Source organism: Salmo salar, chromosome 20, assembly GCF_965601325.2.
Source record: "Salmo salar chromosome 20, fSalSal1, whole genome shotgun sequence".
Lineage (NCBI taxonomy): Eukaryota > Metazoa > Chordata > Actinopteri > Salmoniformes > Salmonidae > Salmo > Salmo salar.
In genome coordinates this window covers 90,807,004-90,823,670 of record NC_138310.1, presented here as the reverse complement: position 1 = coordinate 90,823,670, position 16,667 = coordinate 90,807,004, and the positions used below count along the sequence as shown (strand labels likewise).

The following is a 16,667-nucleotide window of genomic DNA, read 5'->3' as shown; positions in this document are numbered from 1 at the left end:
TCACGGTCTTCGTCAGAGCTTTACGTACCGGCCTCACGGTCTTCGTCAGAGCTTTACGTACCGACCTCACGGTCTTCATCAGAGCTTTACGTACCGACCTCACGGTCTTCATCAGAGCTTTTGTGAGTTTTTTTTAAATTAGCACCCTTAAGTAGACCGAGCACCACTCTCACATCCGTTCCACACATCGAAAGGGGTTGGAGGCGAAGGATAAACAAATAACTACTACCAAATATAACAACATGCATTTCATAAATATTAGAATAAAGTGTGTAAATATGACGTATTAAACACGTCTGTAAAACCACAACGAGGACATAGAACTACCCAGCAAGTTCTCATTAATCACTGGGTACATCGTACGGAAAACATCAGTCATCTGAAATAGGGACATAATTCATGTTCAAATTCACAACATAACATTTCATCACTAAGTCCTTTAGGAACTAATGTCTGGAGGGTGAAAATCTCAAAACATTATCTTCTACTCAGAGTATTATTAATATCACCTCCCCTGTCTGATGTCTTAACTTTCTCTACGCCACAAAACACAATATGATGAAGTGTGAATATTTCTGCCACCCCCACACAGGAAAAACGGTTTCAAATAAACGATATCATTACGTGTACCACCACCCATGTTATTTACATTATTAAATGTCCATGTGGGCTCTGCTATGTCGGTAAAACCTCCCGCTCTCTCAAACAGAGAATCAGTGAACATAAAAGTTCAATCAGGAGAAACGACAGGGATTATCCAGTCGCAGAACATTTTAACGACCTAAAGCATGACATTTCTACCTTTAGATTTTGTGGCGTAGAGAAAGACCGTGAGGCCGGTACGTAAAGCTCTGATGAAGACCGTGAGGTCGGTACGTAAAGCTCTGATGAAGACCGTGAGGTCGGTACGTAAAGCTCTGATGAAGACCGTGAGGTCGGTACGTAAAGCTCTGATGAAGACCGTGAGGTCGGTACGTAAAGCTCTGATGAAGACCGTGAGGTCGGTACGTAAAGCTCTGATGAAGACCGTGAGGTCTGTACGTAAAGCTCTGATGAAGACCGTGAGGTCGGTACGTAAAGCTCTGATGAAGACCGTGAGGCCGGTACGTAAAGCTCTGAGGAAGACCGTGAGGTCGGTACGTAAAGCTCTGAGGAAGACCGTGAAGTCGGTACGTAAAGCTCTGAGGAAGACCGTGAGGCCGGTACGTAAAGCTCTGAGGAAGACCGTGAAGTCGGTACGTAAAGCTCTGAGGAAGACCGTGAGGTCGGTACGTAAAGCTCTGATGAAGACCGTGAGGCCGGTACGTAAAGCTCTGATGAAGACCGTGAGGCCGGTACGTGAAGACCGTGAGGTCGGTACGTAAAGCTCTGATGAAGACCGTGAGGCCGGTACGTAAAGCTCTGATGAAGACCGTGAGGTCGGTACGTAAAGCTCTGATGAAGACCGTGAGGTCGGTACGTAAAGCTCTGACGAAGACCGTGAGGTCGGTACGTAAAGCTCTGATGAAGACCGTGAGGTCGGTACGTAAAGCTTATTAAATATCAGTGATATTATCAAGAGCGGTGTGCGGTTTCCTTTTTCCCCTCATTCTTGTTCTTTTTGAAAGTCCCAAATTTAGGACAACACCTCGGTAGACTACAATACTTTGGGGAAATAAACTAGTGTTGATGACCGTAACTGGCCTGTAAGAGGAATGAGGTTAAGGTTATTGGACATTTGGTTTTTCAACCTCGCTTGGAGGGATTTTCCTCCACATATCTTTTTCTAAATAAACTGTAACTTGATTAAAACTGGTCATTAGATGTTTCTACAGTCTATTGATATTAGTTTGATCTGTCATTAGTTCCTACCTTATGTTTTTAGGCTTTTACAATAACTTCTGAGATGGAACTCTGTTACAGTCGTTGTTTGAACGGGAGAAACCCATGAATAAAAATTAAAAAGACGGCCTCCATATTCCTCTCTCTTCATTCGATAGGCTAAGTTTTTCAGAAACTACTAGACGCAACATAGTTACAAAGAGTGTCCCCTTATATTTAAAAAAAATTGAATTGTTTTAGGCTGTAGTCTAATGTCCAAGCATCCGACGGAGAAACAATATTTTCTGACCGGACATTTAGTGATGCTTTGGTGGAATTCTCCCCACACCCCATGTCTGGCCTACACTCTCTCCTCCCCACCCCCCATGTCTAGCCTACACTCTCTCCTCCCCACCCCCCATGTCTGGCCTACACTCTCTCCTCCCCACCCCCCCATGTCTGGCCTACACTCTCTCCTCCCCACCCCCCCATGTCTGGCCTACACTCTCTCCTCCCCACCCCCCCATGTCTGGCCTACACTCTCTCCTCCCCACCCCCCCATGTCTGGCCTACACTCTCTTCTCCCCACCCCCCCATGTCTAGCCTACACTCTCTCCTCCCCACCCCCCCATGTCTAGCCTACACTCTCTCCTCCCCACCCCCCATGTCTGGCCTACACTCTCTCCTCCCCACCCCCCATGTCTGGCCTACACTCTCTCCTCCCCACCCCCCCATGTCTGGCCTACACTCTCTCCACCCCACCCCCCATGTCTGGCCTACACTCTCTCCTCCCCACCCCCCGTCTGGCCTACACCCTCTCCTCCCCACCCCCCATGTCTGGCCTACACCCTCTCCTCCCCACCCCCCATGTCTGGCCTACACCCTCTCCTCCCCACCCCCCATGTCTGGCCTACACCCTCTCCTCCCCACCCCCCATGTCTGGCCTACACCCTCTCCTCCCCACCCCCCGTCTGGCCTACACTCTCCTCCCCACCCCCCGTCTGGCCTACACTCCCCCCCACCCCCCGTCTGGCCTACACTCCCCCCCACTCCCCGTCTGGCCTACACTCCCCCCCACTCCCCCTGTCTGGCCTACACTCCCCCCCACCCCGTCTGGCCTACACTCCCCCCCACCCCGTCTGGCCTACACTCTCCTCCCCACCCCCTGTCTGGCCTACACTCCCCCCCACCCCGTCTGGCCTACACTCTCCTCCCCACCCCCCGTCTGGCCTACACTCTCCTCCCCACCCCCCGTCTGGCCTACACTCTCTCCTCCCCACCCCCCGTCTGGCCTACACTCTCTCCTCCCCACCCCCCGTCTGGCCTACTCTCTCCTCCCCACCCCCCGTCTGGCCTACTCTCTCCTCCCCACCCCCCGTCTGGCCTACACTCTCCTCCCCACTCCCCGTCTGGCCTACACTCCCCCCCACCCCCCGTCTGGCCTACACTCCCCCCCACTCCCCGTCTGGCCTACACTCCCCCCCACTCCCCCGTCTGGCCTACACTCCCCCCCACTCCCCCGTCTGGCCTACACTCCCCCCCCACCCCCCGTCTGGCCTACACTCCCCCACCCCCGTCTGGCCTACACTCCCCCACCCCCGTCTGGCCTACACTCTCCCCCACTCCCCCTGTCTGGCCTACACTCTCCCCCACTCCCCCTGTCTGGCCTACACTCTCCTCCCCACGTCTGGCCTACACTCCCCCCCACTCCCCCTGTCTGGCCTACACTCCCCCCCACTCCCCCTGTCTGGCCTACACTCCCCCCCAACCCCCGTCTGGCCTACACTCCCCCCACCCCCCGTCTGGCCTACACTCCCCCCCACCCCGTCTGGCCTACACTCCCCCCACTCCCCCTGTCTGGCCTACACTCCCCCCCACTCCCCCTGTCTGGCCTACACTCCCCCCCACTCCCCCTGTCTGGCCTACACTCCCCCCCACTCCCCCTGTCTGGCCTACACTCCCCCCCACTCCCCCTGTCTGGCCTACACTCCCCCCCACTCCCCCTGTCTGGCCTACACTCCCCCCCACCCCCCCTGTCTGGCCTACACTCCCCCCCACCCCGTCTGGCCTACACTCCCCCCCACTCCCCCTGTCTGGCCTACACTCCCCCCCACTCCCCCTGTCTGGCCTACACTCCCCCCCACTCCCCCTGTCTGGCCTACACTCCCCCCCACTCCCCCTGTCTGGCCTACACTCCCCCCCACTCCCCCTGTCTGGCCTACACTCCCCCCCACTCCCCCTGTCTGGCCTACACTCCCCCCCACTCCCCCTGTCTGGCCTACACTCCCCCCCACTCCCCCTGTCTGGCCTACACTCCCCCCCACTCCCCCTGTCTGGCCTACACTCCCCCCCACTCCCCCTGTCTGGCCTACACTCCCCCCCACTCCCCCTGTCTGGCCTACACTCCCCCCCACTCCCCCTGTCTGGCCTACACTCCCCCCCACTCCCCCTGTCTGGCCTACACTCCCCCCCACTCCCCCTGTCTGGCCTACACTCCCCCCCACTCCCCCTGTCTGGCCTACACTCCCCCCCACTCCCCCTGTCTGGCCTACACTCTCCCCCACCCCGTCTGGCCTACACTCTCCCCCACCCCGTCTGGCCTACACTCCCCCCCACCCCGTCTGGCCTACACTCCCCCCCACCCCGTCTGGCCTACACTCCCCCCCACCCCGTCTGGCCTACACTCCCCCCCACCCCGTCTGGCCTACACTCCCCCCCACCCCGTCTGGCCTACACTCCCCCCCACCCCGTCTGGCCTACACTCCCCCCCACCCCGTCTGGCCTACACTCCCCCACCCCGTCTGGCCTACACTCCCCCACCCCGTCTGGCCTACACTCTCCCCCACCCCGTCTGGCCTACACTCCCCCACCCCTTGTCTGGCCTACACTCCCCCCCACCCCGTCTGGCCTACACTCTCCTCTTGTGTTCTGTAGGCTATATAACATGTATTGAAATAGGCTATAGCATGCAGGTATAGGCTGATTACTCTGAATGTCACTTGTGTACGGTCCTGCTGTGTGCTGCGTACTGTCCTGCTGCGTACTGTCCTGCTGCGTACTGTCCTGCTGCGTACTGTCCTGCTGTCCGGCTGCGTACTGTCCTGCTGTCCGGCTGCGTACTGTCCTGCTGCGAGACTCGATTCTTTACTGTGGGGCGCCAGTGAAATTCAAATAGGCTAAACCATCGTACATCACAATGTCGTCACAATCGACGATGGCTGATCGTAATATCGCCCAACCTTAACACACACACACACAAACCGTGGAAATCCATAGACCTAAACCATAGTATACACACACACACACACACACACACACACACACACACACACACACACACACACACACACACACACACACACACACACACACACACACACACACACACACACACACACACCTGGAACAGGACCAAACAGGATGACCATTCGTGTTCATTAGTTTAAAAGAGAGAAGAAAAAAAAAAGAGAAAAAATAAATACATTGACAAAATATTTCAAAAACGTACCTTCTGCAGCCTTGTTTTTGGTCTGTCTCTTGGTGCAGGTGACACAGAGAAGAGAGTTGTTCTGAGTGAGGTTCTCTACCTCTGTGAACTGGTACAGACAGGACTCCACAGAGCACTCCTGTTTCTCTGGCGCCGCCCTGGTGGCCAGCGTGTGAAAGGCCAGCTTAGGGTCCTGGTGAGAGACCGTGTACTCCTTCCCCTCCAGCTTCGTCTCCATTTCTAGGAATTACATTTTTTCAGTGTTTTTTTTTATAAATAACATTGACAAAAAAAAAATAAAAAATTACTAATATTTCGTAAATTTAAAACACAATACAACAGGACTTTATGAAATTGACATCGATACTAGCGGTTATATCTGCAGGGAAGGTTGGTTTAGGGTCATTAACTAAATAGTGTGGCTGAAAGGAGGGTTGGTTTAGGGTCATTAAATAAATAGTGTGGCTGAAAGGAGGGTTGGTTTAGGGTCATTAAATAAATAGTGTGGCTGAAAGGAGGGTTGGTTTAGGGTCATTAAATAAATAGTGTGGATGAAAGGAGGGTTGGTTTAGGGTCATTAAATAAATAGTGTGGATGAAAGGAGGGTTGGTTTAGGGTCATTAAATAAATAGTGTGGCTGAAAGGAGGGTTGGTTTAGGGTCATTAAATAAATAGTGTGGCTGAAAGGAGGGTTGGTTTAGGGTCATTAAATAAATAGTGTGGCTGAAAGGAGGGTTGGTTTAGGGTCATTAAATAAATAGTGTGGATGAAAGGAGGGTTGGTTTAGGGTCATTAAATAGTGTGTATGAAGCTAGCAAGCGGGATGAATAAAGAGAAAACAATACCTTAAAAAAAATCCATACATTTATAATTTTTTTGCAATTGATATCTACAGTGCATTTGGAAAGTACTCAGACCTCTTCCCCTTTTCGTTAAGTTACAGCCTTATCCTAAAATTGATTAAATCATATTTTTACCCTCATCAATCTACATACAATACCCCAATAATGATGAAGCCAAAACGGGTTTTTAAACTTTAGTTTTTGTTGTACTTCTACCCCTTTTTTTCCCCTCCCCAATGTCGCGATAGCTAATTGGTAGTTACAGTCTTGTCCCATCGCTGCAACTCCCCTACTTACTTGGGAGAGGTGAAGGTCGAGAGCCATGCGTCCTCCGAAACACGACCCTGCCAAGCCGCACTGCTTCTTGACACAGTAGCCGCTTAACCAGGAAGCCAGACGCACCAATGTGTCAGAGGAAACACCGTCCAGCTGGCGACCGAAGTCAGCTTGCCAGGCGTCCGGTCGGCCAAAAGGAGTCGCTAGAGCGCGATGGGATAAGGATATCCTGTCCGGCCAAACCCTCCCCTAAACCCGACAACGCTGGGCCAATTGTGCGCCGCCTCATGGGACTCTCGGGTCACAGCTGGCTGTGACACAGCCTGGGATTGAACCCAGGTCTGTGGTGATGCCTCAAGTGCCTTACACTGCTGCGCCACTCGGGAGGCCCCGAGGATAAACATTTTTGCAAATGTTTTAAAAATGAAAAACAAAAACAACTTATTTACATAAGTATTCAGACCCTTTGCTATGAGACTCGAAATTGAACTCAGGTGCATCCTGTTTCCATTGATCATCCTTGAGATGTTTGTACAACTTGATCGAAGTCCATCGGTGGTAAATTCAATTGATTGGACATGATTTGGAAAGGCACACACTGGTCTATATAAGGTCCCACAGTTGACAGTGCATGTCAGAGTAAAAACCAAGCCATGAAGTTGAAGGAATTGTCCGTAGAACTGAGACAGGATTGTGTCGAGGCACAGATCTGGGGAAGGGTACTAAAAAATGTCTGCAGCATTGAAGGTCCACAAGAATACAGTCACCTCCATCATTCTTAAATGGAAGAAGTTTGGAACCACCAAGACTCTTCCTAGAGCTGGCCGCCCAACCAAACTGAGCAATCGGGGGAGAAGGGCCTTGGTCAGGGAGGTGACCAAGAACCCGATGGCCACTCTGACAGAGCTCCAGAGTTCCTCTGTGGAGATGGGAGAACCTTCCAGAAGGACAACCATCTCTGCAGCACTCCACCAACCAGGCCTTTATGGTAGAGTGGCCAGACGGAAGCCACTCCTCAGTAAAATGCACGACAGCCCACTTGGAGTTTGCCAAAACGCAAGATTGAACTCTTTGGCCTGAATGCCAGGAAACCAGGCACCATCCAGTGAAGCATGGAGGCGGCAGCATCAAGATGTGGGGATGTTTTTCAGCGGCAGGGAGATGAGTCAGGATCGACGGAAAGATGAACGGGGCAAAGTACAGAGAGATCCTTGATGAAAACCTGCTCCAGAGCTCTCAGGACCTCAGACTGGGGTGAAGGTTCACCTTCCAACAGGACAACGACCCGAAGCACACAGCCAAGACAATGCAGGAGCAGCTTAGGGACAAGTCTAAATACTTATGTAAATGTGATATTTCAGTAAAGATAATATTTTTAAAAAAAATACGTTTTTACTTTGTCTTTATGGGGTATTGTGTCCAGATTGATGAGGGGGAAAAAACAATTTAATATATTTTAGAATAAGGCTGTAACGTAACAAAATGTGGAAAAAGTCAAGGGGTCTGAATACTTTCCGAATGCACTGGATAGGCTACTTTGAGGTTATCTGGCATTAGTGAAATAAACCTAACTTTAAAGGCCTAACCGTACATGCAGCAAATTAGCCTACGCCCCACTCACCAAATTAGCCTACGCCCCACTCACCAAATTAGCCTACGCCCCACTCACCAAATTAGCCTACGCCCCACTCACCAAATTAGCCTACGCCCCACTCACCAAATTAGCCTACGCCCCACTCACCAAATTAGCCTACGCCCCACTCACCAAATTAGCCTACGCCCCACTCACCAAATTAGCCTACGCCCCACTCACCAAATTAGCCTACACACCAATCACCAAATGCTTTTGAGAACGGGAGAAGAGAGGGCCAGAAAAGTCATGTTTGGGAAAGATTTGGTGACGTGGTAGAACAGGACAGCAGCTATGTTACGATGTGATGATTGTGAGGCGCTGTAGCCTACAAATTTAACAGTCACAAGACAGGGACTTCAAAAACAGGCCTACGGCACTTCAAGGGAACTGTAGCCTACTGTTCAGATGGGTTAAATGGAAACTGGACACTGACTGTCGGTCTATTACCTCTCATAAAGCCTTTAATATTAACTCCTGCAGAATGAAACATTTCTTGCAGTAAAATGATACACTAAATTGTAAAGCAACATTTTTTTACTCGGGAACAGGAGTGGAGAAATATGATTTCTTTCTTTCAGCATCTTCAGGGAATGTGAATGTGCAGTTAGCACCTCTACAGACGATCCCCATCTTTATCAGCATCATAAAAGCTAATAGTATTTCAACCACATAAAATATACATCCAAACCAAACTGAAACCTGATCAGAAACATGTTGGATGGTTTTCACAGCTTTCCTTACAACCGGTCAAACTGATGTTCTTTTGAAATGTCGCAAAGAACCTTTCCAGTTTAAAAAAAAATTGTAATTACATTTTTTCCCCGGACCCTAAACGTCTATGCTCCGCAAAGAAGCAGAGGTGACAAAGAAAACTTAGTGGGTCGAAAGAAGTGCCCTGGACAAAACGCAACATTACCTGTCTCAGCAGACATGTCTCCGTCTCTGCACCCCAGCTCCAGGTCTGAGTCCTCAGAGGCTAGAAAGGCTTCGTTCAGAGATAGTTCACCCAGCTTGTCTGTCAGTTTGGTGTCTTCCTCATCTCCAGACGGTTTGGCTGCGTCACCATCATCATCATCATCCTCCTCCTCCTCTCCTCTAAGTTCAGCCTCGTGTCCGTCTCTTTTTACAACCCCCTCAGGGGATGGGGGACTCTGCTCTTCTGACATCACAGTGGAGTGGTTGTTGGACACAGAATATACAGACACTGGTTCACAATCCTCCTCCTCTGTGTGCCCTGCCCCCTGAGGTTTCTCTTGGTCCTGCTCTGAGGGAGCGGTCTCGGACCTCTCGGTCTCTGATGATTGGTTCTCAACCAGAGGCTCCTCCTCCTCCTCCTCCTCTCCCTGGGTACTATTTCCTGTCTCCTCTCCCTCCTCTGCTGGGGCCTGGCTCTCTGCGGTGTTCTCTGAAGGTGTGAAGCTGTCCAGGGTGACTAGCTTGTGCTGACGTCTCTGGTTCTGTGGACACAGACATTACAGCGTGGTTAACATGCTCAAAGTTAATACAGAAAGAAAATGCTGTCTACACTGCTACAATACTGCTACTGCTTCCACACTACTACTGCTTTAATTGTGCTAATGATTAAATACTGCTTTAATACGGCTACCGCTTCCACACGGCAACCGCTTCCACACGGCAACCGCTTCCACACGGCTACCGCTTCCACACGGCTACCGCTTCCACACGGCTACCGCTTCCACACGGCTACCGCTTCCACACGGCTACTTCTTCCACACGGTAACTGCTTTATTAATGCTACTGCTTACACCTTGCTACGGCTTTAATACTTCGACTCCTTTAAACTACTACTGCTTCCACACTGCTACTGCTTTAATACTGCTTCCACACTGCTACAATACTTCTGCTTCCACACTGCTACTGCTTCCACACTGCTACTGCTTTAATACTGCTTCCACACTGCTACAATACTTCTGCTTCCACACTGCTACTGCTTCCACACTGCTTCCACACTGCTACAATACTTCTGCTTCCACACTGCTACTGCTTTAATACTGCATTGACAATGGATTTCGTTGGACGGTGTATACCATGTGTATAGTGTACATACCATTAATAAAACTTAAATTCACAGTACGCTATTCATTGAGCTCTCGTCAGACGTAGTGCACTATATAATCAAAGAAAATCCCAAGTTTATTTAGAATAGGTTACCAGAATACTCCTGACAGTACCTTGGCCTGTTTCTTAGCCTGTTTCTTCTGCTTCTTGTGCTGGTACTTGCTGCCCACGCCAGTAGGAAGGTCATCGGTGTCACCGTTGGTCATGGAGAGAGGGCTAGGGCTGTCCCCGTTATTATATTTCACCTCACTGCTCTGGTTCCCCGCTCCTTTCTTCTGACTCTTCTTCCTGTAGGTCTGAGAGACCGCGGCAACCATGACGTTAAGCAGTAGAGCATAACGGTAACATGGCATAACACGCCATAACACGGCATAACACGCCATAACATGACACAACATGACATAACATGACATAACGGTAACATGGCATAACATGACATAACGGTAACATGGCATAACACGCCATAACATGACACAACATGACATAACATGACATAACATGGCACAACATGACATAACGGTAACATGCCATAACATGGCACAACATGACATAACGGTAACATGCCATAACATGGCACAACATGACATAACGGTAACATGCCATAACATGGCACAACATGACATAACGGTAACATGCCATAACATGGCACAACATGACATAACGGTAACATGCCATAACATGCCATAACATGGCACAACATGACATAACGGTAACATGCCATAACATGGCACAACATGACATAACATGACATAACGGTAACATGGCATAACATGACATAACGGTAACATGGCATAACACGCCATAACATGACACAACATGACATAACATGGCACAACATGACATAACGGTAACATGCCATAACATGGCACAACATGACATAACGGTAACATGCCATAACATGGCACAACATGACATAACGGTAACATGCCATAACATGGCACAACATGACATAACGGTAACATGCCATAACATGGCACAACATGACATAACGGTAACATGCCATAACATGGCATAACATGGCACAACATGACATAACGGTAACATGCCATAACATGCCATAACATGGCACAACATGACATAACGGTAACATGCCATAACATGGCACAACATGACATAACGGTAACATGCCATAACATGAAGATAAAACAGCTGGAAAAACGTCAACAAAATGTCCTCATCCATCGTGGATTGACAGCATGTGTTCGTGATGTCATACACCACTAGTGCAACATGTTGTTTTCACGATGTCATATCCAGCGAGTGTACAAAAAAAAGACAAATCTGTCATCATCATCATCATCATTACCTGGTCCGAGACAGGAAGGGACAGATCCAGAAACATCTCTTTGACCGAAGACACCTACAACAACAACAAGAATCAACGACAACAGACATGCAACATTATTCTGGATGTGTTGCCGTCGTTGGGCATTAGAGGTCAATAGGTGTTTATAGGGGATGAATATCTTTAGTATGGTTCAGTTCAATAGGTGTTTATAGGGGATGAATATCTTTAGTATGGTTCAGTCCAATAGGTGTTTATAGGGGATGAATATCTTTAGTATGGTTCAGTTCAATAGGTGTTTATATGGGATGGGATGAATATCTTTAGTATGGTTCAGTTCAATAGGTGTTTATATGGGATGGGATGAATATCTTTAGTATGGTTCAGTTCAATAGGTGTTTATAGGGGATGAATATCTTTAGTATGGTTCAGTTCAATAGGTGTTTATAGGGGATGGGATGATCTTTAGTATGGTTCAGTTCAATAGGTGTTTATAGGGGATGGGATGATCTTTAGTATGGTTCAGTTCAATAGGTGTTTATAGGGGATGGATCTTTAGTATGGTTCAGGTTCAGTTCAATAGGTGTTTATAGGGGATGGGATGATCTTTAGTATGGTTCAGTTCAATAGGTGTTTATAGGGATGGGATGATCTTTAGTATGGTTCAGTCAATAGTGTTTATAGGGGATGGATCTTTAGTATGGTTCAGTTCAATAGGTGTTTATAGGGGATGGGATGATCTTTAGTATGGTTCAGTTCAATAGGTGTTTATAGGGGATGGGATGATCTTTAGTATGGTTCAGTTCAATAGGTGTTTATAGGGGATGAATATCTTTAGTATGGTTCAGTTCAATAGGTGTTTATAGGGGATAGATCTTTAGTATGGTTCAGTTCAATAGGTGTTTATAGGGGATGAATATCTTTAGTATGGTTCAGTCCAATAGGTGTTTATAGGGGATGAATATCTTTAGTATGGTTCAGTTCAATAGGTGTTTATAGGGGATAGATCTTTAGTATGGTTCAGTTCAATAGGTGTTTATAGGGGATGAATATCTTTAGTATGGTTCAGTCCAATAGGTGTTTATAGGGGATGAATATCTTTAGTATGGTTCAGTTCAATAGGTGTTTATAGGGGATGGGATGATCTTTAGTATGGTTCAGTTCAATTGGTGTTTATAGGGGATGATCTTCAGTATGGTTCAGTCCAATAGGTGTTTATAGGGGATGATCTTTAGTATGGTTCAGTCCAATAGGTGTTTATAGGGGATGGGATGATCTTCAGTATGGTTCAGTTCAATAGGTGTTTATAGGGGATGATCTTCAGTATGGTTCAGTCCAATAGGTGTTTATAGGGGATGATCTTTAGTATGGTTCAGTCCAATAGGTGTTTATAGGGGATGGGATGATCTTCAGTATGGTTCAGTTCAATAGGTGTTTATAGGGGATGATCTTCAGTATGGTTCAGTCCAATAGGTGTTTATAGGGGATGATCTTTAGTATGGTTCAGTCCAATAGGTGTTTATAGGGGATGGGATGATCTTCAGTATGGTTCAGTTCAATAGGTGTTTATAGGGGATGATCTTTAGTATGGTTCAGTCCAATAGGTGTTTATAGGGGATGAATATCTTTAGTATGGTTCAGTTCAATAGGTGTTTATAGGGGATAGATCTTTAGTATGGTTCAGTCCAATAGGTGTTTATAGGGGATGAATATCTTTAGTATGGTTCAGTCCAATAGGTGTTTATAGGGGATGATCTTCAGTATGGTTCAGTTCAATAGGTGTTTATAGGGGATGATCTTCAGTATGGTTCAGTCCAATAGGTGTTTAGTTGTTGGTGTAATAGGGTAGAAACTGAAGCGGAGTGATAAGACCTGTTAAGTTGCTTTACGTACCGTCTTGCATTGCTGACACATGACCGTGCTGGTCATCTCCCCGCCAAACACCTGGTCTACGAAGTTGTTAGGAGCTCCCTTCTTCTCATATTCTGGAACAGGCAAACCACGAGACATGGATAACGAAGCATAGACACAAGGGACGTATTGGACTAGGGCCGCCTGGGAGAGTTACCTAGGCTAACGTAAGAATATTTGGACGATAAAAACACAAAAAAACGCAGAGGACTAAAAAGGTCAAGAGGGAGTTAACGATCAATGGGTCAGAGACACGGGATGAATTTGTCTAGGCATTGAGCCTGAAACAGGATACTTGCTCTTTGACCATTGGCCCAGTTTTATTGCAAGGAATTCTAATTGGTCAACCACAGGCTAGGGTTGGGTTATAAAACGACATCCTGTCTCTTCGTTCTGTGGAGAGAATCACTGAGGACAGGGGAGAATGAACATCTACCTCTCAGCATAACATATATATGATTTGTCCTCTTTTGAATAAAGCTCTTTTTCTCCCCCTGATTTGCTTTGGGGTCTGTTATTGAAGAGTAACATCAACCGCTAACACTAACTACATGGTATTTAATATACTCTGGTATGCAAGATGTTCAAATTCGTGGACTATCAATCTAATCAAATGTATTTACAGTGCATTCGGGAAAGTATTCAGACCCTTTCACTTTTTCCACATTTTGTTACATGGTGGGCACTGCACTCATCCACCTCTGGCCTGCTCGCCTCCCTACCTCTGAGGAAGCACAGTTCCCGCTCAGCCCAGTCAAAACTGTTCGCTGCTCTGGCACCCCAATGGTGGAACAAGCTCCCTCACGACGCCAGGACAGCGGAGTCAATCACCACCTTCCGGAGACACCTGAAACCCCACCTCTTTAAGGAATACCTGGGATAGGATAAAGTAATCCTTCTAACCCCCCCCCCCCCCCCCCCTTAAAAGATTTAGATGCACTATTGTAAAGTGGTTGTTCCACTGGATATCATAAGGTGAATGCACCAATTTGTAAGTCGCTCTGGATAAGAGCGTCTGCTAAATGACTTAAATGTGACTTAAATGTACATTACAGCCTTATTCTACAATGGATTCAATTATTTGCTCATCAATCTACACACAATAGCCCATAATGACAAAGCAAAAACAGGTTTTTAGAAAAGTTTGCAAATGTAAAAAAATAATACAGAAATACCTTATTTACATAAGTATTTAGACCCTTTGCTATGAGACTCGAAATTGAGCTCAGGTGCATCCTGTTCCCATTGATCATCCTTAAGATGTTTCTACAACTTGATTGGAGTCCACCTGTTGTAAATTCAATTGATTGGACATGATTTGGAAAGGCACACACCTGTCTATATAAGGTCCCACAGTTGACAGTGCATGTCAGAGCAAAAACCAAGCCACGAGGTCAAAGAAATTGTCCACAGAGCTCTGAGACAGGATTGTGTTGAGGCACAGATCTGGGGAAAGGTACCAAAACATTTCTGTAGCATTGAAGGTCCACAAGAACACAGTCACCTCCATCATTCTTAAATGGAAGAAATTTGGAACCACCAAGACTCTTCCTAGAGCTGGCTGCCCAGCCAAACTGAGCAATCTGGGGTGAAGGGCCTTGGTCAGGGAGGTGACCAAGAACCCAATGGTCACTCTGACAGAGCTCCAGAGTTCCTCTGTGGAGATGGGAGAACCTTCCAGAAGGACAACCATCTCTGCAGCACTCCACCAATCAGGCCTTTATGGTAGAGTGGCCAGACGGAAGCCACTCCTCAGTAAAAGGCCCAAAGGCACCTAAAGGACTCTCAGACCATGAGAAACAAGAGTCGCTGGTCTGATGAAACCAAGATTGAACTATTTGGCCTGAACGCCAAGCGTCATGTCTGAAGGAAACCAGACACCGCTCCTCACCTGGCCAATACCATCCCTACGGTGAGGCATGGTGGTGGCAGCATCATGCTGTGGGGATGTTTTTCAGCAGCAGAGACTGGGAGAATAGTCAGGATCGAGGGAAAGATGAACGGAGCAAAGTACAGAGAGATCCCTGATGAAAACCTGCTCCAGAGCGCTCAGGATCTCAGACTAAGGCAAAGGTTCACCTTCTAACAGGACAACAACCCTAAGCGCACAGCCAAGACAATGCAGGAGTGGCTTCAGGACAAGTCTCTGAATGTCCTTGAGTGACCCAGCCAGAGCTCGGTCTTGAACCCAATCGATCATCTCTGGAGAGACCTGAAAATAGCTGTGCGGCAACGCCCTCCATCCAACCTGACAGAGCTTGAGAGGATCTGCAGAGAAGAATGGGAGAAACTCCCCAAATACAGGTGTGCCAAGCTTGTAGCATCATACCCAAGAAGACTCGAGGCTGTTATCACTGCCAATGGTGCTTCAACAAAGTACTGAGTAAAGGGTCTGAATACTTATGTAAATGTGATATCTTATATATATATATAAATGAGCAAAAATCTCTAAAAACGTGTTTTTGCTTTGTCATTATAGGGTGGTGTGTAGATTGATGAGGGGGGAAAAAACTAATGGAATCCATTTTAGAATAAGGCTGTAACGTAACAAAATGTGGAAAAAGTCAAGGGGTCTGAATACTTTCCGAATGCCCTGTATAAAGCCCTATTTACGTCAGCAGTTGTCAAAGTGCTTTCCAGATACCCAGCCTAAAACCCCCGAAGAAGAAGCAACGCAGAGGCAGAACCCCTAGCCTTACCCTTGACTAACTTCTTCCATTGTTCAGCATCTCTTCCATGTTTTTTCAGTGCTTCCGATATTCCAGAGCTCAGTCTCTGGAGAAAAAAAAAGGAATGATACAGGTGTATGTATATATATATATATATATATATATATATATATATATATATATGCTACAGCAGAACAGGATTCCATTTAGAGGGGAAAGGGAAGTCTTATTTGGAGGTTAGGTACACTTCCTGTTCAGCTAAATAACCCTAATGACTTTACATCTAAAATGTCCAAACTAAAGATGTTGAATTATGAAAAAGAGATCATTATCTCTTTAAAAAAATAATAATAATAACAATAAAAAAAAATGACACTAAAACAGTTCTCCTGTGTGTCTGTAGTCTATTATTGGTTACCAGTGTACCAGGAATGAGATCTGGTAAAAACAGTCTTACTTTCATCTCCTCAGCTCTCATCCCATCCAGCAAGTAGCGGAGAAGCTCCTGGCTGTCCTGCTGCTGGAACCCTTTAAACCGCGCCGCTCTGATGAGGTGAAGTGGGGGGGGCGATTAAAAATAAATAAAAAAAACGTTCTGATGTAAGAGTGCTGATTTCAACAGAAACTTCACTTGAAGGCAGAAATCCAAAAAAGAAAAAAAAAAAAAAAGCTACATTAATATGTA

General features: G+C 47.3%; 1 protein-coding gene across 5 annotated transcripts in view; it reads right to left on the bottom strand.

The window, feature by feature from the left end:
- The window catches only part of usp16 (ubiquitin specific peptidase 16), a 33,084-nt gene that overhangs the window by 11,804 nt on the left and 4,613 nt on the right, over positions 1-16,667 (bottom strand). For all 5 annotated transcript variants that reach the window (XM_082966810.1, XM_082966809.1, XM_082966811.1 and 2 more), the window contains 7 exons: positions 16,440-16,527; positions 16,013-16,088; positions 13,296-13,387; positions 11,424-11,477; positions 10,231-10,413; positions 8,955-9,495; positions 5,309-5,527 (listed from right to left, as the gene is read on the bottom strand). In XM_082966810.1, the coding sequence (XP_082822936.1) occupies positions 5,309-5,527; positions 8,955-9,495; positions 10,231-10,413; positions 11,424-11,477; positions 13,296-13,387; positions 16,013-16,088; positions 16,440-16,527 (1,253 nt within the window). The remainder of the gene's footprint in view (positions 1-5,308; positions 5,528-8,954; positions 9,496-10,230; positions 10,414-11,423; positions 11,478-13,295; positions 13,388-16,012; positions 16,089-16,439; positions 16,528-16,667) is intronic.